Raw genomic sequence first — 26,983 nt, 5'->3', positions numbered from 1 at the left:
GCATTAAACGGTGTGTATACATCTAAATGCCACTTCTGATGAAGCTTCTGTGTTTCCTTTGCATTGAAAAGATGAATTTTGTTGATACTGATTTAATTTGCCTGGTAACAGCCCAAATGTCTTATTATTCTGAATAACTGATTCCTTTAATTAAAAACAACTGGTTTGAGATTTATAGGTCTATCCCAGGGGTGTCAAACTGCCGCAGCCCTGCAGAGTTTAGTTCCAACCCTGCTCCAACACACATACCATGTAGTTTTGAAATAAGCCTAAATGATTAGATTAGCTGGATCAGATGTGTTTAATTAGGGTTATATCTAAACTGTGCAGGGCTGTGGCCCTCCAGGAACTGAGTTTGACACCCTTGGCCTATACAATTTTTGCCTCCCTCCCACTGTTAGAATGTAACTAAGTAATTTTTACTCTGAGTAAATTTTAAACAAGCTACTTTTTACTTTTACTTGAGTAGATTTTTAGACTGGTACTTTTACTTGTACTTAAGTAAAATTTCATTAATGTAATGGTACTTTTACTTGAGTAGAATATTTTCGTGCTCTTTCCACCTCTGCGTTTAACTAATACGGTCATGGGCTTTTTTCGTTTCTTTCATTATGTATCTCAGTTCCTTCTATTCTCTGAATCACTATGATGAGCTATTTTGAAATACAGTGACCTTTTGGGGTTGTCTGAGGTGAAACTGTCCATATCATTTAATTGATTTTATTTTTTGGACTAAGTCTTCTGAAGTCACTCAAGTTGTTTGAATAAGGGCACTGTTAAGGACACTAAGTGCAGCATTGTGGGGTGGCACATCTTTGTAGAGAAGTTCTTAGAAACAGCAGCGGTAGTAGCAGATGGCGTATTGTTTTGAAGGTGTGGATTTGTGGTGAGACATCCATTTCTCCCTCGGTCTCAGTCGTAACAGACATGTACCACATAGTGGTTGCATGTATTCAACCTGCAAAGTGTTAAAGTCAACAGGAAATCCATCTGACCCTTTTATCTTCTTAAAGCACATTACTAGTCTTATAAAGTGCAACAGTAGGGTTCCAGTAGTAAAAACAAATAAGCCTTTAAAGACAGACCTAGTTGTTAATCGATGGTACGTGCTTTTATTGAAGCTATCTGTTTGCATTATTTCAACTTATTTTTAAAATAACTCAGTTTAACAGTTGAATTTGTGGTTAAAAACTACATTACCCATTATATGCAAAGAAAATTCCATCAATCAGAGAGTTTTTAATTAGGTAGTCATTCGCAGCGCTTCATGGGTTTGGAGTTCTTTACTTCAAATTAAAGTTTTTAATGTTGTGACTCACCTCGTAGATGGTTGGTTTGGTTCATGGTTTATAACGCTTTAACAAAAACTCGTATAAAATCCCTATGTGATAAATTAATCTTGAATCAGTGCTGCTGAAAAAGTGGGTGGACGCTAATGTACTCTATTGTGCATGATTTATGAGTTCATGTAATTTCAAATTTGTCTTTGTAGTTCGAAATAATAAACATGCTCCGCCTCTCAAACGTCTTGTCCCACCTTGCTTTATGTCCCATTACAGAAGTAAAACGGGTTGAAGGAATAGGAGGAATAAGATCAAGACATTTTGCAGTCTAGACTCGAACCCAGATCACTGGCATAAGCATCAGTGCTCAACATGTCGGTTAGCTAGCCAGTGCACTTCAGTGAACTGTTGTGTTTAAATCAAGCCGTCGCCATAAGCCTGCTTTGTTATTTTTCTATGTAGATATAAAATAGTGTGCTTTGCATGTTAAGCTAATTGCTAATATCCTTTGGCTGTAGGTTTTGCTCCATGTATGCTTCAAATTAGATGCTAAATGCATTTGTCAGTAGGATGCGTTCTGATCTGTCCCTCTGTTCTCTAGTCAGGTCTGGCAGGGAAGGGCGAAGGTGCGTGTTTTCTCTGTCAGAGGTATGAATTGAGAGGAGATCCTCGTTAACTGCATTTTGACTAGGGGTGTAACGGTACACAAACATGACGGTTCGGTACGTACCTGTTTTGACGTCACGGTTCGGTATGGTTTTGGTACAGCAGGAGGGAAAAAAAATACTAAACATATTTATCTATTTTTTAATTAAGCAATGTTTAATGTAATGTTAATGCTCTTTCCTTAAATAAAATAGAATAATTTTTCTTAAAATTTACCTTTAAATTTATAAAATAAATTTTTTTTTTGTATTATCTTAATTATGAACACACGGGTTTGTAGTGCAAACAGTTTTACCGTTTACTGCACATTGTTATTCTTCTCGTTACTTCCCTATAGCGGCTAATGAACCGGAAGTCTCACCCACAGGCTTACTTCCGTGTTGAAGAAAAAGGTGGATAGTGTAGAATGTTTGTTTGGATTGTGATTCAAATGCAGTGGTTCTGCAACTGTTTCATGCAATCTGATTCATATAAAGGCTCAGTCAGGGGGGAAAAAAACATGCTAAACCGTGAAACCACCAGAATCCTAAAAAAGCGTGATACAGATTTTTGGTCAAACTGCCCAGCACTAGTATCTAGCCATCTATCAATCCATCCTATCCGTCTTCCAAACATCTCGCAAAACTAATAAACTCTCACATTTATTGCACACATTTGTCTATGTATAACAAGCGCACAGCCGCACACACGTAACAAAGCTGACATTCTCCTCCTTGGCACTGCGTGCAGTTCACCTTTTATCTGGTTTGTATGTTCAGTATGAATAGATGTTTCTGCATGCGTGTAATTCCCACCCCCTTCTCCATAAGTCATGTGCAGAACTCACCGGCCCTGCTCTCCCTGTTTCAGGACTCGCCCTGGCACCTAGCCTCACCCCTGCACCGCAACCCACCATCTCCCTCCTGTCTGACAATGACGCCGAAACGCTGAGCGTGGATTCCCTGACCCTGCTGCCCCCCGCCGACCCTCCTCGCCTGCGTTCCTTCAGCACCCAGTCCTCCGTCCAGGATGAAGCCTCTGCAGATGGAGAAGAGATGTCGGTTCCCGGCCAAAAGGAAGACAACACCACTGGGGCGAGGTACGCACAGTCTCAAGATGACCGGAAGGATATTTCAATTATTCCAGAGAAAGATGAGCCATCTTCTGAGCCTGGGCCATTGCTTAGTGCAGAAACTGAGGATTTGATGCAGATTCAGAGGGAGGAACCTGTGACTCAGCCCGAGATAGACTCTATAGGCGTCACAGCTGACCAAACGGACAATCCAGACCTGGAGGAGGAAACCGCGATAGACTGATACATCTCAACTAAAATGTACCAAGAAAATTAGGGCCAGGTTACTAAAGCAAGAACGCATGTTAATGTTGATTACTCAATGTGAGCATGACTGATTCTGGTTTTGCACAATCTACTTAAGCTAGTTGGCACATGCTTTCAGCTTTAGTGATTCAGGCCCTCAGTTGTATCCATGTGTATTTGCCGACTGTGTCAACACAGCGGTTACCAGTACTTCTCCTTATATCAAGACCATGATGCATTTCAGAGGAAAACGGCACTCTTAGAACAATTACATTATTGTTTGTCACGAGTGAGTGCTGCTTAAAGCACAGTCTTTTTTCTGTGTCGTGCGTGAGTTGATCCAGCTGTTTCTCTGCATATGTGACTGTTTTGTGATTGTGTGCGACTGTTGGAGAGTGTGCACGAATGGTTTTATGATACCGAGCAGATGGAGAGGAGAGGGCGTGTTTGTATAAATCTGTATCTGAGTGGGTTAGTGGGGAAAGCCCGCTTGATTTTACCAGTCTTAACACTGAGGAATGTACAAAGACTTCTGGGTCTGTCCAGCGGTGCTCTTTTCTGAAGGTATATTTAGTTTTGGCTAAACATTCGTTTTGACTTCATCGTTTTGGAAAAAAGCCCTTTTGTGTTCTTCTTTGGAGATCGTAAGGAACCGATATGAGCTTGAAGTAACCCGTTTTAATTCGTCGCTGCATTTAAGATCATTCAACCCATGAACTCTTGCACCATCAAGCGTTTTTGTACAAAAACCGCTGACTCACTTATATCGATCACGTTATTATTTCATCAGGTGAACAAACCTGATGTCATAGAGTTTCATTCCTAAGCGTTTGTCACTGCCGTACATGCACGCATTTGTTTTTTTTCTAAAGCAATTTGAAATCTGGATGAATTTACCTGTTTCCGTTCATGTAGTTACAGCTTTAAGTACCACTAAAGTGGCCTCTTCCCTATTTAAAGCTGAGGCAACTTATCCATATTTTTAGGTGTGTTTTAATGTTCTTTAACACTTAATGTTCTAGAGGTCATCGAGAGCTTGTGCTGGACACACGTAATCAAAGCTGGGTGTGATGTATTTGTGGTTTCATTTTACTTTGGTGTGCAATAACAGTAATTCAAGACTCATTTATTTCCTAACAGATTCAAGTAGTTGGACTACTGTCACTAATGGACTGAAATGGAAAATTAATTTTCGGTTTATAGACCACACATAGAAGGGATCCACACACTCTTGCGGTGTGGCACAGATGCAAATGTGTGGCAACCGTGACTGGGCGCTTTTCTTTCCAAAGAAAAACACTCCTATTTAAGCTTTATCGGCGGAGTTTGTAAAATATTACCTTTAAAGCAATACGATTAATTCTGCCTATATCAGTATTTTGAGGTTGAATTCATTGTGGAGAAGGGGGGCATCATAGTTTGTACACAGTGTAAAGATTTGTTTTGATCTAATGTTATAATTCATTTACCAACTGGAGCTATCAAAGTCATGCAATAAATTATTCTGATGTACATTTTGGTCGTCTTACCTTTTTTTTAAACCATTTATAAGGAAGCGTCATCTCATTAAACATTGTTGTGCTATAAAATCTTTCCTCTCACACTGTTTATATGTAGTTATTCTGTTAAAGTACATTTGCAAGTTTCCTGTTCTTTTGAAATATCAACAAGTCTATGTAATTCCCGATAGTCATCGTTTCCTAGAATTGGTGGGATTCTCAGTGTTTGGGTCTCTTGAGGGGATTTTTTTAAGTGCTTATCCAGAAACCAGTTATGGATCTGTGTGATTTCTATACTAATTCAACAATAATTTTACCAGTGGCTAAATGGGAAAATGATTTGGCTTTCTCCCCCAACACTGACTTCTGGAAAGAAGTCTGTAGTAATATCTTTTCTGTGACTAGCAATACAAACCTACAACTAATACTGTACAAGATAAATCACAGGACTTTAAATTTAAAATGGGACTAAGCGACAGATATTTGCTCACAGGGTAGCACCAGTGACTATTTGCATGCCACATGGACCTGCCAACGTGTTTATTCATTTTGGATATCAGTGCCTGATAAACTTTCTGTCATTATGGGCTGTAGGATTCATCTCCATCATTCTGTTTACTGGGTAATACCACAGAAATGGATCATCCCTCCTCATCTCTAACTATCGCCAAAAAAATAGTTCTGTTAAACTGGAAATCAAAAAAAGTATACACATCAACCACTGGACTAAACTTATAGAATATATTTCATTAGAAAAAAATAAAATACACAAATAAGAAAAATATATTTATATTTATGGACATCTGGAATCAATTTCTGACTTATTTCAATATGCATCAGAAACCTGGCACCGGACCCACGCACTCTCCCAACATCATCTTTACAAACATATAGTTAGAAAAGATGAATAAGGGGAGTGAATATATAGACCTAGGAGCAGATATATAAATATTTGTATGTATGTGTACGTGTTTATGCATTTGTATATGTACTAATGTATGTATATGTTTAGGCATGTCTCCTTGTACTGATGTATTCTATTGACAATGTATAGTTTTATTATTATACATTTTATTTCTACTATTATAATATTTCCACTGAATATATTAATATGCAGTGTTGGGGGTAACGCATTACAAGTAACACGAGTTACGTAATCAGATTACTTTTTTCAAGTAACTAGTAAAGTAACGCATTACTTTTAAATTTACAAGAAAATATCGGAGTTACTTTTTCAAATAAGTAACGCCAGTTACTTTTTTTTCCCATATATTGATTGAAAGCTCTCCTGTCCCCTTGTTGAGAGAAATCGGGCGTAAGATGTTACTTTAGTTCTAGAATAAATGTGAACATGCATTAATTCATCTCACTCGCACGAAAAAATCCGATTTAGTTTTCCTCAAAATTAATAAAAACGGTTAAAAGCAACTCAGAATATGACTCAAAGCTGCAATAATTAAATATGTTAAATAATACAAATATCCTATTGCTGAAGAGTGTTGAACTTTCTTCTTCTGTGTTCTACTGTACAGACGGGAATTTACATTTCCTTCAGCCTGAGGCTTTTGGTGTGAAAGGGCTTTAACATTAGCCAAAAATAGAGCTTTTTATATTAAAAGCAAGCCCAGCCCAGATTTACAAAGTAACGCAAAAGTAACGTAACGCATTACTTTCAATAAAACGTAACTAAGTACCGTAATTAGTTACTTTTTACGGGGAAAAAACACTGTTAATATGTACAGGTGCATCTCAGTAAATTAGAATGTTGTGGAAAAGTTCATTTATTTCAGTAATTCAACTCAAATTGTGAAACTCGTGTATTAAATAAATTCAGCAGATGAGCTGAAGGCCACTGTCAAAGAAACCTGGGCTTCCATACCACCTCAGCAGTACCACAAACTGATCACCTCCATGCCACGCCGAATTGAGCCAGTAATTAAAGCAAAAGGAGCCCCTACCAAGTATTGAGTACATGTACAGTAAATGAACATACTTTCCAGAAGGTCAACAATTCACTAAAAAATGTTTTTTTTATTGGTCTTATGAAGTATTCTAATTTGTTGAGATAGTGAATTGGTGGGTTTTTGTTAAATGTGAGCCAAAATCATCACAATTAAAAGAACCAAAGACTTAAACTACTTCAGTATGTGTGCATTGAATTTATTTAATACACGAGTTTCACAATTTGAGTTGAATTACTGAAATAAATGAACTTTTCCACGACATTCTAATTTATTGAGATGCACCTGTATATATGCATTTCATATGTTTGTTCTTTTCCTATGCCTCCCCTTTCATTCATTCAGTTTCTTATTTATTCTTTCCCATTCCCATTTATTTATTTATTTATTTATTATTATTATTTCTTCTTCTTTTATTTTATTATTATTAATATTTTTTTTTTTTTTTTTGTGCGCACATGTGGGGGGGGGGTTACAAAATTCGACCACATCAATAGGGCCGTTTTTGAATGACTGAACATGTCAAAGTGGATTGAGTGCACGTGCAACCGGATTCACTCCTAAATAAAGTGATTCCCCCCTCAGGGCTTGGGAAAGGTTTCGAAGGAGACCGGGTAGTAAATCAACCCTCCCCGTTAAGGGTGAAAGGATTCTCTCTGGTGCACCATACTCATACAACAGTCTCATACCACCTTGGTGCCCCCACACCAACCGTGTTTTTATTTAGTTTTTCTTCCTCCCTTTCTTAGATGAATTCTTTATTTAATTTCTACTTATATATTCAATTATTTCTCTCTCTCTCTTTTCTTTCAATTCACTATCAGTAAGTATTTCTGTGAAAAATTAGGCTGTGACGTCAGTCTCAAGTATGTTGGTTTGGATAAAAGCATCTGTTAAATGAACAAACCCGACCTTTATCTTCAGTGTGGTTCCTCTGGTCTGAGAAACGGGTTGATACGAAGCTTTTTAAGAGCGACTATAAATGGATGCACGCATTGGCGTATTCTCTAGAGGTCTCGTTCCAGGAGCCCATGCTGATAGTGTCTCATGCCTTCTGCTGTAAGATGCATCACAAGGGTGTTATTTCTGAAGAACACACTCACTAGCTTGTGGTTTGCATTATACGGCATTTACCTGAGAAGAGCCATATGACTTGCCACAATACAGCACCCTGTATTTCACTGTAAATAGATGAGATGGTGAGATTGTTGCAGGCGCTATGTTGCGAAGCCTTTAAAATGATCTTTGTTGATGAGCTGTATACTTGAATATTTTAATTTTAACTACTAAAATTGAATGTTGCATGAAATAATGAAACGTTTAAATTTGGTTGAAGTTGCCTTAATTTTGTTTTTAATTCACCTTTTTTCACCAATATCAGGTCAAAAAGGTGTTATTGGACCCCCTGCAGTACCTCTATAGAGCCCCTAGGGGGCCGCAAACCCCTCATAGGGACCTTATGTGTGAAATCACTAAATATTTTTTTACTAATACTCAAACCATCTAAAACCCACCTGTTTATGTATGGAAAAGGGGCTGAGGAGATGACAGAATGGTGGTCTTTGTGTTCTGTTAGCGTGAAACACGTTTATCTTTGTGAATCAGTGAATTGGAAGACCTGCCCACATATTCTCAGTGGAGGCCATGGGGACCTTTTACCTTGATGTGGGATGGCAAGAGATGAGTGTTGTCATAGTAACCATTATGTGGGTAGCCCTATCACTTGCCTTCCTGGAATATAGCTTTGTGGTCTGAAACATTGTCAATTTACAAAAACCACTCCCAGGGGGCTTCAGCATCATAACTATAAATAGATTTTTTTTTTTTAAATTACAGTTTGATCACGGCTAATGAGTTTCCAGACCAACGTCTAGTTAGTCAATGAGTTAGCTACTTGCCTTTTCATTTAGAAATCTGTTTTCTAAATGAAATCTAATTTGTATTTTCTCAAAAATGCATTTGTCACAAATTATTTGTTTGTTTTATTGTTTTTCCCCCCATTTTATTTGAGCTTTTTTATTTTATTTACAAAACAAAATGCCACATATATATACCTTTTTTATTATTACCAAAAGACTTATTTGCTGCAAATATGAACTCTATTATTGCTTCTTTTTTTTTTATTATCCACAAATGTAAACTCTTTTTAAAACGTATTAGCCTACTATTTACTTTTTATTTTCATTTATTTCATTTTAGTCTTTGAAAGTCAGCTCAGCTCGGTTCAGCTTTTCTGCATGGATGGGTTGAGTTTGAGCACTCAAAGCAAAAACCAGGGCCGTTTCTATGAACAGATTACCCACACGGGCTTGTGTGTGTATATCTGTCATTTTGGAGGGGAGCGTTGTGCTTCCAAAAGGAAATATACGGCTCAGGAGTGTGTACACATGTATGTTTGTGTAAATTGAGGCCAGATGCAGTGGAGATTAGGGGCTCTTCAGGGAAACACAACTGTCTCTTTTCCTGGAAGTGACTGCGCTTTCATGTGTATTAATCACTAGAGGCGAGCGAGGGAAGATAGACTAATAACCCTCTACCACATCGACCAGTTCACGCAGTCAACCTCAGCGACCTATCTAACCTGATCAAACGAGGCTCCTCCGTTCAATTTTCTGAGTAAATAGTTTCCTATTTGTGTCAGATTCACATGTGAATTAAATGTACAAAGTTAATCGATAATCTGCGCTGAGAGTGGAGAAGGGAAATCCCTTGATAAATAAGCCAGCCGGGCGCATCGAATGATTTCCCCCTCACTTCCACATTATTATAACATGAATTCATTAGAATCAGGAAGGTTTTTTTCCCCCCGCAAAGATAAGCTTACTTGTAACAAAGCTCTTCCTTTTGACCTTTGACATGTTTATATCCACTGTTTGGCTAATGATTGATTCGAATCTCTACATGTAGCCAGAGAACAGCTCATTCCCATTGTTCTATCGAGAGGATCATTCAAAACGGGGTCTGACACAGAATAAAACACAATCTGAGTGTTTCAACATCTCGTCATAGTCTTATCTGATGACTGAACAGTGCAGATCACTTCCTTCAGCCTCGAATGGAATTCCAAGCAGTGATCTAAAGTTTACGTGAACCCCTGATGCCGAGTATTGTTTTGTTCTTAGTCACTTTTCTGCGTAAGCCTGTCAGATGTGTCGCAGAGTTTTATTGATACCGACATGTACGAGCGTCTCTGGAGATCACAGGCTCCTCCCCATCACACTCCATCAGTCCTCACAACCCACTTCATTTCTTGTAAATGTCTGTCTGAGCCATGAGCAGTTTACGGTCACCACAGCTCCGCCCCTCAACCACGCTACTACCTAGATTAATCAGCCTGGTTCAGTGCAGAGCGTCTGGCCTGGACTTCCTATAAGTCCCTGTCTGACTGTATGTTATTTCAGGAATCCAGGTACACAAAGCCCGTAATCTAGTAAAATACACCATAGCTTAAACATGGCCTGTCAGAGTGTATGTTGTTTAGATAAAAACGAATAGCAATATTGAAATAAAAGTTCTTGCCTACATAGTTTAATTTGATTATTGTTGTTTAGATATGCAAACCTTTATTTGAATATAATTTAAAAACGTTTTATTTAAATATAACTAGTATTTTTTGTAGCCATTCATTTGTGTTCACTAAGCCTTTCATTGAAATGTGATCGTTAAAAACAACTCCATTTGATGACTAAAGTAGATCTGCTTTTTTCTGAATCTAATAACAAAAAACAGTAATCAAGCATTTCCATTCAGGTCTCCGAGTGCATGAATCCCCCAACAAATAAAGTAAAAATTGAGATGTTTTAAGTTGTTTACAAATATATTTATTATTTTTATAAAAAGTATTATCTTGAAATAAATCTTTCTGCATAGCAGAAATATAATCGAAGGAACACAATATTCCCGTATAGTGTAAACATTCACAAACAATGTAAACTTTCATTGTGCAGTGTTCAAGACTGATATTCCAAAATGTGCTACAGTGTGATTCCTGCATCCTAAAACGGAGCAGGACCACGAGGAGTCCATCAAGTATCTCCAGAATATTCCAGCAGCGCTTTAATGCAATGAGTCTCGTCTTCATAGCGGATGAGGGAAGGCATGGAGGAAGTCTTTGAGAATCGGGTGCACAGGGATGCGGTCGATGTCTTTTCCGCCGCATGTTTCGATAATCCGTCTGCGGCACAGCTGCTGCAGGGACTGCACTGCTTCTTTCCTGTAGGGCCTGACGAGACCCTTCTTCGGGGAACTGATGTAGTGCTCCAGCAGTTTGAAAAGACAGTCAAAAGATTGCTTGCTGCCAGTCAGACTGAATTTGGAATTCTTGAAGGTAATCCGGACGCTGACGGGACCGTTTTGTGCTGTGTAACTCAGTGTAAAGAAGACGTCACTCTGACGACTGTCCCGGATCAGGAAAGTTCCCACTGGCTCCTTCTTCAGCTTCTGATGCGCTTCCTCCACAGTCATGGGACCCCAATAGAAGCCACTCTCCTCTAGCATTGAGGTGGTCTTCGCGATGGTCTTGAAGTCCCTAGCATAGTTGAAGGGCCTGAAATGTGTCTGGATAACCGCTGCCAGTTGGCTTGGCCTGGGCCTTTGGGATTGGGAGACCTCTGGGGAGGCTTCTGTCCTCGCTTGGGGTTCTTCTGTGCCTTGATTCCCTTCCACTGAACTGTGCGCCACCATCCTACAGGAAAGACCAACCGGTGTGGTCTTCCATGCCGTACCACAGTAAGGTCATCTAGATGAGACTCATCTGTCTGTTGAAGAGCAAGTGAAGAACACAGTTAATCAGTGGCCTTTCCAAGACAATCACATGGTGTACTGATGGGCTGCAGTAAACTGGCTTGTTTCATGGCAACATAGATAGTGACACAATCGGGATTCACTCATCTGAATTTATCTGAAAAATGGACTAATCCTGTTCACTTCATTATCAGGGCATTAGGTGTTTAAGTTTATTTGATAAAACTAAAACTTCTATTTAAAAAGAACGCGTAATAGAAGTTTATTTCAAAAGTCTTTTGATTTTAACATTGCTACAGTATACAAACTATTTTAAAATTCTAAAGTTGACTTGATACGTGTTGTTATAAGCGTTGCATTAGCCTATAACGTAAATAAACAAAACAAAACGCTCTTCAATTCGAACATTTCAATCGAAAACAGTCCGTTAAACTCGTTTAACAGTAGCCTCGAGTTTAGTTGCGCGTAAAAGTATAATCTTACCGTTTTAGCGAATGTGAACTCCAAGAGTAGCTAGTACAGCTTTGCCTTTGACAAGCTCTCGTCGCCGTTTCCAAAATCAGGTGTTTTGGAACTCCCATTGATTTATTCCACGGTTATATCTCGATAGAGATTTCCTCAGCGCGTTCTAATGTCAGAATGAACTGACAGCGCTTTGAAAGCACTACATATAGTGATACATATGCGAACAGCTCCGCCCATTTCACGGAATCCTTTCACTTTCAGGCTTTCTCCGAAATCAATTCAGGATTAGCCACTCGTACACCAACAAGATCATAGTAAAGCGTCTTCTTTCACTTCTCTTTTAAACTTTTATGCATTTCCAAATAAAGTTCCTTTTTTTTTTTTTTTTTTTTACCTTAGAATACCAAGAAAATGATCTGAATGAACAATGATCAACTAAGGTTAAGGGCCACATGAATTTCCTAATGTCATTGTGCGTTTCTAGTCTGATTCAGTATTGGTATCATATTCAGTATTAGTAGGCCTACACACACACACACACACACACACTTAGTATGCATGTCTGCATTTGTCCTGTTAATGTAACACTGTGTTAAAGCATCTGTCCGTTTTAACACAGTTTGATCCACATGTAAAGCATTAGCCGTAAATGAAACTCACTTTCAGCCAGTAAATCCACATCTGCGGACCATGCAAACATATATCCATGAGTTTCATTTCTTACAAACCGTGATAGATTTTAGTTTGCATGATAGCATGCATCACATGCATATAAACACTCAGACATGCCCTGCACAAAAAGTTCTGCTTATTAAACATCATAGCATTTGTGCCAAAGTTATTATTTTAAAAAGTGCAGTCTCCAGAATAAGTTAAAAAGTTTTGCATGCAATTTCAGGGGAGTCAAAAATGTATTGTCTGCCTGAGCTATCAGTCTTCATGGCCCAGTCAATGAGATTTACATGCGAATAAGCCATATCCTGAAAGCCCATTTAACAAGAAGAATGATATCAGCCTACAACAAAATACCTTTTGAGTGAAATGAACTCATCTGACTCTGTGATTCGTTTAAATGATATCATTGTGAAACTGAAAACCCAGTCATGCAAATTAGAGGGTGTATTTTCTTTACAATGAGATGTTTGCCTTTCAATTAGGCTACTGGTTATACTTTCGTTTCTCTTGTATTTCTCAGAAAGGCACATATTTACAGTTGGAGGACCACTAGCGGAGAATAACGTGCTTGCACTTCCACACATAAGGAAGAGAATCTAAACAAACAGGCATGTGTCAATGATCAGAGCTTTTCCCTGAAACAATCTTCTTTATCAGATTTTATCAGAGGAACTGTTTGAACATTTTTATTCGATGACATTTTGGTACAATGCCATCATCATCATCATCATCATCATGCCTTTCTCTAGATTTCTCTGCGGATATTTACAGTGTGTGATGACAGGTCTATATTTTTGTATTCATTTCATCATACACACAAATGCAGAATTCCAAATGCGGACTGTGTTGTGGATGCAGCCACCAGAAATCAATTGCATATTTTTGCATATCAGTTTCATTCACACAGCCATATGCTGCAGATTTATCAAATCTGACTCAATCAGCCACCTCTCTCTTATACAGCAAAGTCACAGTACAGGAGAAATCTATCAAATGCTTGCATCATTACTATCCGTTTGCATAATTACGTACATGAAAATGATCCTTACCTTGTTCCTTTACGGTTGAAATGCATTGTTTGCTATTCAAACACATGTCTATTTGATCTTTGCTGTATAGCCTACTCCAGTGCTTTACGGGAAAACGAAAGTGAAAGCAAGTGACCTCCCATAGTAGCTATAATTTGCTATAGATGGTGCTGTTTATCCTAAACTGCAATTGTTCAGTCACCTTATGCTATTTATGGAATATAGGGAATAGGCCTATTCTTGAAATATTCAGAGGCGGACAGTAGTGAAGTATTTTTACTCTGCTGTAAAAGTACTTTTTAGGTGTCTGTACTTTATCAGAGTGCTTTTCTTTAGAATACTTTACTTCACACCATTCCAAAGCATAGTATTGTACGTTTTACTGCACTCCGTTTCATATTAAATATCATTTTAATTGCATTAGAAATCTATTACTTTCTTACTTTTACTCAAGTAAAAGTAATTCAAAGATTTACTTGAGTTCAAGAAAGTACTACATTTTTAATGCTCTTAAGTATTAAAGGTAAAACACACAACTTTTATTTATGAAATGAAGTGCAGTAAAAAGTATGACATTATGCTTTGTAGTGAAGTAAAGTTTTCCAGAGAAAAACACTCTGATAAACTACAGATACTTTTTACATTTACTTGAGTAAAGTAAAAATACTTCACTACTGTCCGCCTCTGGAAATAGTGAATCCAAAATTACAATCACCTAATTCTAAAACATGTAGAAACTATCCGTTAAGACGAGCTGAACCTCATCCTTGCCTCCTTAGAATTTGACCTGTCCTTCCGTCTCGGAAAGCTGGCTACGTTATCACAAAAGCAATGCTGTCGTAATTTAGACATCAGATAAAGAAAATAAACTCTGGTCACTTTCATTTTTAACTTTTTTTTTTAAGTCACGTGATCCAGAAGCCACATCACTGAATTCCAAACCACATAAACAAAGCCTCGTGTGGTTCCCTTGAATAGTAGCCAATGTTTAGAAACGCTTCTTCCCCTGCGTTTTTGTATGAAACCATATGTTACCGTGACCCCATTTCAATATTATGCTCTGCATCAATATATTTTTTGCAGTTTGATTTTTTTTTTGCGCACAGTTTACATAGCGACTTACAAATAACCTTTAATAAACAAAAGTTTCAGCTACTTCTAAATCTTCAGTGCTTTTTTAAATAAATAATAATAACAAACCTTATAAATAACAACAACAACAAAAATCCCAATAATGATGATTATGATGATGATGATGTTCCGTGTAATGGGAATGAATCATTATGAAGTTTTAGAGAATTCATGAAAACTAGACAAAAAAAGTCCCTTGCATTCAGAAGTATCACGTGACTGGTACCAGCTTTAGGCCTAAGACAGATCTTTACATGAAAACAGTGTCTTTTCTGTAAGTGCTGTTCACTGAAGAGGCGTGTATATTGGGCACAGGTGTACTGTTACATAATCAGGAGCCAGTTTTTTGGACGGGTGCTACCGGGTTACGCTTAACTGAAATAATATAAATGTATTTTTTATGGAACATTGTGGAAGTGCTTTAATCAAATTTTGAAAACAAATTGTATTCTATATTTGAACAAGACGGAATACACACAGTGGTACAGTATGGCACAATTAAACAGTTTCGGTTCCCTTTGAATATTTATTTGTCCATACAATGGCAGTCAATATTTAATATATTCTCTTATGTTCTGCAGATTAAATTATTTATTTATTTATGTCGACTATCCCATCAAAAAGCTGCTGGCTACGGTTAACTCTATTGAAGTGTACTGAACTAAACGTAATTTTACTAAATCTTCCTGTAATTCTTTTTCTCCTCCACGGAAGTTTGTACCTTGATAAGCAAATAGTTATTAATCATGAGAGTAGCCGTTTATGTTTTGTCTTAAAGCTTTTGTATGTCTGTATTGAATTTCCTTTTATTGCAGTTTAGCAAACTCCTCCTGTTATTCCTGTTATTCCTATTGAAGTTCCATTTCAACATCCTGAATATTGAAGGTGAATATTTCATGCATTTTCATGACTTCATCATTGTTAATGCAACTCTAGCGCCATCTTCTGGAAACTAGCCTACCTCTATCAAGAGTGTTACTCCAAAAATGTAATATATTGCTCATTACTAGTTACTCCTTTTAAAAGTAAAATGATTACTTTATTTATTACTTTCTGGCAACACTAATTAGTAACACTATACACTCTTAAAAATAAAGGTGCTTCATGATGCCATAGAAGAACCTTTTTGTCTAAATGGTTCCATAAAGAACCTTTAACATCTGAAGAACCTTTCTGTTTAAGAGTGTAGCCTTTCTTCAGATTATAAAAAGGTAAGAAAGAGATGGTTCTTTAAAGAACCTTTGACTGAATGGTTCTTTGTGGAACCAAAAATGGTTCTTCTATGGCATCGCTGTGAAGAACCTTTTGAAGCACCTTTATTTTTAAGAGTGTTTACATTACTTTTCCTTCATGCCCCCACGTAAGTTGTAATTGTGTATCTTCCACACAAAATTCTTCTAAAATGTTATAACAATATATTTCTGCCTCATCATTTGACCAGAATCCACATTGGATCGCAGTCAAAAGTTATTACAAACACTCTTTTATAATTTCTCTTTACCCTAATATGATTTGTATTTCATGATGTAATTTATCAAAAGAAATGGCATACATTTGTAAGATTTGTAATCATAGTAATATAATTAATATCGGGATCAAAGGAATGTGGGTGGGCAAGCCATGCAATGCCAAAGTAATGCCACAACTACACATCTGTGTTCAGATCATCTTTTCTCCTGACAAAATCAATGTAATGGCAATATTTCCATCCAATAAATGTAAGCTTTTCCATATTTCAAGCTTGCTTGATGCACTGCTGACTTCATGTGAATTATGGAAATAAATTGAGGAATTATTGTATTGTTGGGTTTCAAATCAGCAGGGGTTGAGGCATCAAAATAACTAACGAGCTGTGTTATGGATGGTACAAAAATCTTATTAGTAATTAGTTACACTACAGTAAAAAGTAATATTATTAGTTGAAACTAGTAACTGCCCAACACTGGTTAACACATAATTTGAGATTGAGAAAAGGCAAATAATGTTGCTAATAATGTCTAGTGACCAGTGTAGACGGATTTGGGCTTTATTTTATTTATTTTTTACTTTTCTCAGTTGTCAAGGATCATTAAACATTTTAGTGCAGATGGTATTATATGAAGTTTAAAAAGTTCTGCACAACTTTGAAAAAAATGTGAAAAAATAAAAAAGACTATTTACATTTGCAGAGTGACTTACATAAACGTTCATACATGGCTCTTGTTCATATTTGCTTCAGTTCCCTCTTGAAATCCAAGTCTTATCGTGTGTGAAGCTGTTATCAGGAAAGAAAGGCTGGTTGTTTAGAGGACCCTTTTGTCTTGAATGTTAAGATAGCCAACGTTTCATTTAGGTTAAGTCCCATTCAGGCACATTCACCGATCGGCAGTTCATGTGACTCTTCTGACTTTTAAACAAGGCAAGTTTATTTAGCACATTTCATAATGGTAATAAGTGCTTTAAATGAACATTTTTAAGTAATCATTACAGATGTATAAGAAAAGACTCTTAAAAAAGAGATAAGAATAGCTACATAAGATGATACAGAGCAATCAGAAGGACTCTGCGCTCGTTCAGTAAGCAGATGTGTTACTTTTAGTCTGTATTTATATGTGAAGTCTGTTGTAGTACATCTGATCTCTTCTGGAAGCTGTTTCCTTCCAGCTGACTTGTTTTGAGTGAAACCTTTTGAGTGTAGGCTACCAAAGACGATAGCATGCAAAGGAAAAATTGTGTTTAAGTACGAGATCAACACAAAATTACAATGGTTTGTAGAAAGAAAAAGACCACAATAAAATGCTATGATTGTTATGAATGATTTAATCGCCTTTGCTACAAAATTGGTCATATGAGCATTGAGCAATATTGCTCTAAGCAATAAGTATCTCTTCATATAATGTATGAATATATTCTATTTACTTCTGGGTTAAACCTGATGTTGTGAAATAAAGTTAAATCAATCAAACGCAACTTGATTATTATTTGGGTCGGAACTGAAAATGTCCCATGAGTTCACCCGACGGAGTTTCAGTGACGGACTATCAACAATACGAACGTTCTTGAAAAATGTTTCACTCATTTTGAGAAAAGTTGTAATTTTATGACATTTGTAGTGTAACATTAAGGAAAAACATGTTTTTAAATACTTTTAAATACAAAAATACTTTTGAATGTATACAATAAGAGTTTTTACATCTTTCTCTCTCGGTCTATATCTATATATATATATATATATATATATATATATATATATTTGAACTATTATCATGATTTATTAATTGCTAAATATCATTACACTAACCTTGCCTTGTCATAAAAAGGGTTTTTAAAAAATCTGATATTCATTTTTTAAAGACTGTCCTTATTAGATATGTTACTTATTATTTAAAAAAAAACTGAGCATTGTGTCATTGGTCCATGTATCACGTTGCTCCTGTGTTATTTAATAAATCATATTCTCACACCCTTCTTTTTTTGATCCTCTGCAGAAAAGCAAACATTTTTGTGTCTTTTCTTGTGGACATAGCCCTTGGTTTGCTGCTTATCTCATGGCTTTATAGGGAGAATCGTATCAGCAAATTAGCAGATACTTTGGTACCTGTGGCTGATGTAAGTATGGCACATATTACATCACATTTGTGGAAAAGTTTGGAATCAGTAATATTTTTTTAGTATGCTTGACAAAGCTGCATTTATTTGATGAAATATCTGCATTTATTTGCTGTCAATTGTGATAATTTTACTTGCTGAATAAAAATATAAATTTCTTTCAAAATAAAAAATATTTATAACCCCAAAGATTTAAAGGGCAGTGTGTATATATAAATGTGTAGACAGATGTCTTTCTGAAAATCTTGGGTTATCTCACAGCATGTGGCTAAAGAGCTGCAGGAGCTGTTAGAATGGCTGATGGGAGCTCCTGCTGGACTGAAGATGAACAGAGCTCTCGACCAGGTGCTGGGGAGATTCTTTCTCTACCACATTCATCTGTGGATCAGTAAGTAGATCTTCAGTTCAAGCATTCTCATAGTGTTACATTTACATTTAGTCATTTAGCAGACGCTTTTATCCAAAGCGACTTACAAATGAGGACATTGGAAGCAATCAAAAACAACAAAAGAGCAATGATACGCAAGTGCTATAACAAGTCTCAGTTAGCTTAACGTAGTACACGTAGCAAGTTTTTTTTATTATATAATAAATAAAAAGAAAACAGATAGACTAGAAAAAGAATAGAGCAAGCTAGTGTTAGAGGCCTTTTTTCTTTTGTGAACTGTATAATGAAAAGAAATAGATAGAATACAAAAAAAGCTAGTGTTCGTGTTTTTTTTTTAAGAAAACAAGCAGTTCGTAAATGAATAGAGTGCAAGTCTAAAAGAGGCATGTTTTTTAAGAATAGAATTAGTAGAGTGCTAGAGTTAGAGGTCAAATAAAGATGGAAGAGATGTGTTTTTAGCCGATTCTTGAAGATGGCTAAGTACTCCGCTGCTCTGACTGAGTTGGGCAGGTCATTCCACCAGGAGGGAACATTTAATTCAAAAGTCTGTGAAAGTGTGTTCCGAAAGACAGGGCCTGATCTTCTTGATGTTGAATAAAGCAAATCTGCAGGACCGGGCAGTTTTAACAATGTGGTCTGAGAAAGTCAGCTGATCAATCATAACTCCAAGGTTTCTGGCTGTTTTTGAACGAGTTATGGTTTATGTGCCTAACTGGATGGTGAAATTGTGATGAAATGATGGGTTTGATGGAGCCACAAGCAGTTCTGTCTTGGCAAGGTTGAGTTGAAGGTGATAGTCCTTCATCCAGCAAGAAATGTCTGTTAGACAAGCTGAGATGCGAGCAGCTGTCGTCGGATCATCAGGATGGAATGAGAGGTAGAGTTGAATGTCATCAGCATAGCAGTGATATGAAAAGCCATGCTTCTGAATGGCAGAGCCTAGTGATGTCATGTAGACCTAGATAAGTATTGAAGATTTGGAATGCGCTCTTGCCAGTCTTAGGGCTTCAACAACTGAGAGCAAGGCAGTGTCGGTTGAATATCCACTTCTGAAACCATACTGGTTGCTGTCCAGGAGGTTGTTCTGTGTGAGAAAGGCAGAGACTTGGTTGAACACAGCTCGTTCAAGTGTTTTTGCAATGAAAGGTAGAAGGAAAACTGGTCTGTAGTTCTCTAAAAGAGATGGGTTAAGGGTGAGTTTTTTAAGTAGTGGTATTATACAAGCCTGTCTAAATGTTGAGGCAAAAACACCAGTGTGAAGAGATGTGGTAATGATGTGAGTGAGTGCAGGTACAACTGCAGGAGAAATGGCTTGAAGGAGATGAGATGGAATAGGATCAAGCGGACCAGTAGTAGGATGATTAGAAAGGATGAGTTTGGAGACTTCTGCCTCAGAGAGTGAAGAGAAGGATGTGAATGAGTGTATGTTTGCTGGTAAGATGTGCTTAATGCTTAGTGAATGAATCACATCTGTGTTTTGTGATTGCGTCCGCAGGTTACATCCACCTGATGTCTCCTTTCATTGAGAGGATCCTGTGGTATGTTGGACTCTCAGCCTGCTTGGGATTGACCTTTGCGCTTTCCATATTGTCCGACATTGTGGCCCTCCTCACTTTCCACATCTACTGTTTTTATGTGTATGGGGCAAGGTGAGGTTTGGTTTTGTTGTAACTTACTGTCATGTTTGTGCACTTCCAGTAGAGGGCAGTGTCAACCTTTATATTTGCGCCTCTTAAAGGGATAGTTCACCCAGAAATAAATATTCTGTACTCATTCACTTTACTTTGTCATTCCAAACCTGTATGACTTTCTGTTTTCACAAAATGTCCAATGTCCAGGCTGCTGTTTAACATATTATACAAGTGGAAAGGAACCATGGACCACCAAGGTCATCATTCCCTTTCATTGTATGAAATAAAAGTGAATTTTATGTTCCATTCTTGAAAGAATGTTACACAGGTTGGGAAAGACATGAGATAACATTAACCATGACAGAATTTTAGGTGTACTATCTCTTTAAGGTTCTATCTCAGATCTTTCTGGGCAGTTACTTGTTATTTATATTTACAGTCTTGCATCTTTTATTTACATATTAACCTTGACACACAATTCCAGGGCTTTTCTGAGAACTGCAGTACAGTTTCTTTGTTTGTGAAGTGTACTTTCCTATCTCTGCTGTCAGACTCTACTGTCTGAAGATCTATGGTCTCTCCTCCCTGTGGCGGCTCTTCAGGGGAAAGAAATGGAATGTATTGAGGCAGAGGGTTGACTCGTGCTCATACGACCTGGACCAGGTACATTTCCTGCACAACTGCCAGCTATTTAGCACATCCCCACAGAACACATCTGACACTGCTCCGTTTACTTTACAGTTGTTCATTGGCACTTTGCTCTTTACGATTCTGCTGTTCCTGCTTCCCACCACTGCCCTGTATTACCTCGTCTTTACCCTGGTGAGTCTATTTTCACACTTTTTGCGTCTCACATTTTTTTAAATGTTACATCAGTCCAGAAATGTCTTCGTCTCTATATGTGACCCTGGACCACAAAACCAGTCACAAGGGTCAATTTAAAATTGGAAAGCTGAGTAAATGAAAGCTGGAAGCTGAATGAATAAGCTTTCCATTGGTGTATGGTTTGTTAGGATAGGACGATATTTGGCCGAGATACAACTATTTGAAAATCTGGAGTCAGAGGGTCCAAAAAAATCTAAATATTTAGAAAATCGCCTTTAAAGTTGTCCAAAGCAATGAACATTACTAATCAAAAATTAAGTTTTGATATATTTACGGTAGGAAATTTACAAAATATCTTCATGGAACATGATCTTTACTTAATATCCTAATGATTTTTGGCATTAAAGAAAAATCGATATTTTTGACCCATACAATGTATTGTTGGCTATTATACAAATATATCTGTGCTACTTATGACTGGTTTTGTGCTCCAGGGTCACATATTATGATTATTTTATTTTGGGGGGGGCATTATGAATTTGGTCATTATGAAAATTATTAAATCATTATATGGTAATTATCACATTTTAGCTCTTGATGTTTTTATTGCTTGCAATGGCCTATATAGTACTGTTCAAAGGTTTAGGGTCTGTGATTTTTTTATTTTTTTTTTATTTTTTTAATAGTTAAGTATATCAAAGTCTTTTATACTTACCATCACTGCATTTATTGGATCAAAAATGCAATAAAAACGGGAATATTGCAAAATATTATTACAATTTAAAATAACTGTTTTCTAATGTAATATATTTTAACATGTAATATATTCATGTGATGGCAAAGCTGAATTTTCAGCAGTCATTACAGTGTCACATGATCCTTTAGAAATCGTTCTAATATGTTGATTTGCAAGAAACATTTCTTATTATCAATGTTGAAAAGAGTTGTGCTGCTTAATACTATTGTGGAAATCATAATTCAGTTTTTTTTTTAAAGATTCATAAAAATCATAAATATAGAATTTATATACTGATAACATAAGTATCTTGTTTCTGTGTTTCTAGCTGCGGCTGGTGGTGGTGCTGTTTCAGGGAGTGATTCATCTTAGTGTGGACTTCATCAACTCCTTCCCCCTGTTTGCCATCGTCCTACGTATCTGCAGACCATACAGACTGGCAGGTGAGCCATACTGTATCACATTGAAGAAATCAATAAAAAAATAAAAAAAAGTCATACATTTTGTAACTTTCTCTTCTTGCGTAACACTTGATGATAGAGATGAAACTATGAATGTACTTCTAGGCCATGTACTACAGTCATATACTGACCTTCTGTGAAAACCGCTTGCTTAATTATGTGTTTATATGACTGATAAGTACTTTATGAATCTCTTTGTATTCCAGAGGGCGTTAAATTCAATGTGCTTTGTCAGGAGCCAGGAACTCCTCTTCACCTGATGATGGAGGTAGGTTGATTGTTGCTAAAACAGCTTGTCGTCCCATAGTTTATTTATGCTTGGGATTCATTTGTGGTTTGGGTTTGACCTGTTGATTTTGTGAGATGGATATTAGGGTAATTGAATAGCTTTGTTTGTCTCACTGTGCAGTGCAAACACTGGACATCCTTTACTTGTCTCTGTACCAGATGAGCAAACATGAATGAAAAATGTCTTTTCTTTTCTCCACCTTCAGATCAACCCACTGAAATGTAGCTCTGTACTGCAGTGTTACCGGATGCCCACTTATAGCTGTTCCCCTAAGGATTCCTGGGCCGCATTGTGCAAGAAGCTGTTTGTAGGAGAACTCATTTACCCCTGGAAGCAGAAGACTGCCAAGACCGACTAACTCTGGGACCTGCAGCCAGACACTTAGAGAACACACTGGGAGAAAGTTGCTCTATTGGTCAGAATCCAGTGACGCTCAAAATAGTCTTACTTAGGTTTTTAACAGAAGTAGATATTCCTTCATTGTAGATTTAAATCATGATCTTTCCTTTTCCAAACATTGATCAGAAGCTTTGATTGAAATTTGATTGTATTTATTTTAAAACTTCTACTTTTTATAACTGAAGATGTACCATTTAAAAAAAAGAGTATTACTTATATTATAACTTTGATATTTACAACTTGTTGCTCATTCACAACCATAATTTAATGAAGATCATTTGAACTGGAAGTGACACTGTTGACATCTCCTCAGTTTTTTTGCTGTCTCTCACGATGGGCAGATAGAAAGGAAATGACTGGTAACAGTGAGCTATAAAATGTTAGACATTTGTGACCTTGGACCAAAAAAGTCTTAAGTGTCAATTTTTCGAAATTGAGATTTATACATCATCTGAAAGCTGAATAAATAAGCTTGTTAGGATAGGACAATATTTGAGATATAACTATTTGAATATCTGGAATCTGAGGGAGCAAAAAAAAAAAATTTGAGAAAATCGCCTTTAAAGTTGTCCAAATGAATTTCTTAGCCATGCATATTACTAATCAGAAATTAAGTTTTGATATATTTAGAGTAGGAAATTTACAAAATATCTTCATGGAACATGATCTTTACTTAATATCCTAATGATTTTTGGCATAAAAGGAAAATCGAATATTTTGACCGATACAATGTATTTTTGGCTATTGTTACAAATATACCCCAGCGACTTAAGACTGCTTTTGTGCTCCAGGTTCACATTTATGATTCTAATCTATCTGACTAATGTGTACTGACTCTGAATGTTGAATTTAATACAGATTAGTGTAAATTATTTGACCATGAACCACTTATGTCAGTGTTGCCAAGTTGTTGTTTTGTAGCTATTATTAATGTAAATTATTTAATAAAATCAAGAGTTTTATCAATGCAGTTGATCATGATAAAACATATGCATTTGTGCTGTTGATTTTCAAACTAAATGTACCCCAATAAAGTTTATTTAATACCTTTTTGTAGATTGCAGTATCATTGTGCATCTTAGATTATACGATTCATGTTTGGACTATTTAAAGTTTACCCATTTTCTGAAACGTGCTAGTGTACAACTAGTCTTGCATCTTTTGTTTGGGAGAACAGCCTGTGAAGAATGTGCTCAGACTGGACTGAGAGCACAACACAGCAATGACGGGCTTCTGACTATTCAATGAAAATACAAAACACGTGAAAAACATCTGAGCTGGGGATTCACCTTCATGTTTTTAAGAGCAAAATACCTTTGTGTATATCTGACACAAAGATGGGTAGTCGAAAACAAAAGTAAAGACTTACTGTATATAGTGTTACAAAATATTTCTATTTCAAGTAAATGCTGTTTTTTTAATTAATCAAAGAATCATGAAAACAAATTCATCATTGTTTCCACATAAATATTAAGCAGCACAACTGTTTTCAACATTTAAAAAAGAAATAATATGACATGTTTCTTGAGCAGCAAATCATCATATCAGAATGATTTCTGAAGGATCATGTGATACTGAAGACTGGAGTAATGATGCTGAAAATTCAGCATTGCCATCACAGGAATAAATTAAATTTGAATCAAATTAAAAAAAAAAAAAGTAATTTAAAATTGTAATAATATTTTACATATTCTACTGTACTTGAGCGTGTTTACTGAGACTTCTTCCAAAAACATAAAAACCTGTTGTATTATAACTATTGTATAATACATAATTTATTATTAGTATGTCTGTGTTTTACAGTGTATATAGTTTATTGTCATTTATTGGAAGTTCTCTATATACAGTATGACCGTAAAAACGAAAATTGACAGAATTCTACTCAAAACAGCTGTCTCATATCCCATCCTAGGAGAACAAGTGCTATTATGCATGTGTTGGGGGAGAGCATTTATGTTTTTTAATGGCTGGTATAGAACTTGAAGTAGGGTCCAGATGTCCCCTTGTCTCCCTTGAGACCCTCGTGTAGCTGTAATCTCAATGGGCAGACACAAAGACTTCATACAGCAATTTGCATTTTAATCTATTCAGGGGGAGGGGGATTATCTTCTTTTGATCCCTGAAAGTGCAGAGACCTCTGGCTTGTCCCCAACACATTAACCCTCCTGCATCTGCCACAAAACCAGCAACCTGTAATATTTTTTTAAAATATATTTAAAGGGATAATTCACCCAAAAATCATTATTTACTCACTTTATGTATGCAGAATATTGGGTACTGACAGCCTCAGTCCCCATTCACTTTCACAGCATAAACATTTTCCATAGAGTGAAAGTGAAGGGTGACTGAGGCTGTCATTCAGCCTAGCATTTTCTTTTTTTTTCTTTCGTGTTCCACGGAAGAAAGAAGGTCATACAGGTTTGGAACAACATGCTGAGTGTTTCTAATACAAAATGTTTAACAATAGACAGACAAAAATAAATAGAATTAGTACCAGCTGTCCTTCAGCTTAAACGGTTACATATTTATAAAAGAAAGATTGTTGGACATATACATAACCTGTCTTTATATACACACTGAGAACAAGTGAATTCAGACCGCCAGTAACAGGTGGGTCGTGCTGTGTGAACTGAACGGCTGTGTCTCAAAACTTAGCATGCTGCCTACCTAGGCAAGGCATATTCAAAGGCATGAAACATTTATACAAGACACAACTAAAGCTTTTTCTTGATGCTCATTAATGCCTGGTTAAATGTTTATATTATTTATTTATTTTATGTATTATTTATGTAAGTATTACCGAACTTTATTAGATAATATTACATAATTTTCTCAGAACAATTTGTCCTTAGAAGGGTTGTGGGTATTTATTTATTTATTTGTTTAGCTTATATGTTAATTTTGTCAAAATATTTTAATTATACTTTATATTAAACTATTAACATTGTTTATTTACTTATTTATTGTTAATTTACTGTATATCATGTATTGTTTTAATTATACTTATATTATTTATTCATTATAATTTAAGTTTATTAGTTTATATTACTTTTATATAAACATTTTAATTATTCTTTATATTAAATTATTAACATTGTTTATATCACAATATTTTCATTGTGTATATCACAATATTTTAATTATACTTATATACTGTGTTTATTTATTTATTATAATTTAAGTATATTAGTTTATATTACTTTTATATAAATATTTTAATTAGTTTTTCAAAATAGTTTAAATAAAAATATTTTACTTATGTTTTATATTAAATACTTGATTAGCTTTATTAGCTTCATTAGTGTCACCTTGTTTTATTTATTTTTGTTTTTGTCCCTGTTTGTGATTTTATTGTGTGTATTGATATTGATGTAAGCAAAAATAACTACAGTACTATGATGTTCAAAACTATATTGTCTAGGTAGGCACCTCTCAGGGTTTGTACAGCCTGTGACTGTGTGTGTGTGTGTGTGTGTGTGTGTGTGTGTACTTGTTTATGCCACATTGTGGGGACCAAATATCCCCACAAGGATAGTAAAACCTGAACTTTTTGACATTTTGGGCAGTCCCCACGAGGGAAAAAATATTAAAAATAGTAAATGATGTTTATCTGAAAGTGAAACAATGCAAACAGGTTTTCTATAAGGGGTAGGGTTAGAGGATATAAAATATCGTTTGGTCAGTGTAAAAGTAATAGAAGTCTGGAAAGTCCCCACAATTCACAGAAACAATCGTGTGTGTGTGTGTGTGTGTGTGTGTGTGTGTGTGTGTACAGGTTTATATATCCTGGTGGGGACTTAAACCTGACTACACACAGACTCATGGGGACTCGTGTCACGGTGGGGACCTAAATTGTGGTCCCCACGGGTACAAAATCTTATAAATCATACAGAATTAAGTTTTTTGAAAATCTAAAAA

At 36.2% G+C, this 26,983-nt stretch overlaps 3 protein-coding genes across 6 annotated transcripts in view; 2 read left to right on the top strand and 1 right to left on the bottom strand.

Annotated features, from left to right (window-relative positions):
• The window catches only part of LOC107567904 (protein CLEC16A-like), a 56,290-nt gene extending 51,541 nt beyond the window's left edge, over nt 1-4,749 (top strand). For all 4 annotated transcript variants that reach the window (XM_016253696.1, XM_016253716.1, XM_016253706.1 and 1 more), the window contains one exon: nt 2,799-4,749. In XM_016253696.1, coding sequence (XP_016109182.1) covers nt 2,799-3,244 — 446 coding nt within the window. In that variant the 3' untranslated portion in view covers nt 3,245-4,749. The remainder of the gene's footprint in view (nt 1-2,798) is intronic.
• Nucleotides 4,750-10,516: 5,767 nt separating this feature from the next.
• Nucleotides 10,517-12,069, bottom strand: LOC107568609 (suppressor of cytokine signaling 1-like). The gene is made up of 2 exons (XM_016254578.1): nt 11,933-12,069; nt 10,517-11,463 (listed from the first exon to the last, which is right to left on the bottom strand). The coding sequence occupies exon 2, from the start codon at nt 11,387-11,389 to the stop codon at nt 10,784-10,786; it is 606 nt and encodes a 201-aa protein (XP_016110064.1). The 5' UTR covers nt 11,390-11,463; nt 11,933-12,069; the 3' UTR covers nt 10,517-10,783.
• Nucleotides 12,070-18,144: 6,075 nt separating this feature from the next.
• On the top strand, nt 18,145-23,530 carry LOC107568381 (phosphatidylinositol N-acetylglucosaminyltransferase subunit Q-like). The gene is made up of 8 exons (XM_016254342.1): nt 18,145-18,336; nt 18,598-18,724; nt 20,220-20,373; nt 20,907-21,018; nt 21,097-21,177; nt 22,245-22,359; nt 22,584-22,645; nt 22,872-23,530. Exons 1-8 carry the CDS (start codon nt 18,145-18,147, stop codon nt 23,022-23,024), a joined length of 996 nt encoding a protein of 331 aa, XP_016109828.1. The 3' UTR covers nt 23,025-23,530.
• The last annotated feature ends 3,453 nt before the right edge of the window (nt 23,531-26,983 follow it).

This window comes from Sinocyclocheilus grahami, unplaced genomic scaffold, assembly GCF_001515645.1.
Source record: "Sinocyclocheilus grahami isolate Dianchi unplaced genomic scaffold, SAMN03320097.WGS_v1.1 scaffold27.1, whole genome shotgun sequence".
Lineage (NCBI taxonomy): Eukaryota > Metazoa > Chordata > Actinopteri > Cypriniformes > Cyprinidae > Sinocyclocheilus > Sinocyclocheilus grahami.
This window is presented reverse-complemented; position numbering and strand designations above follow the sequence as displayed.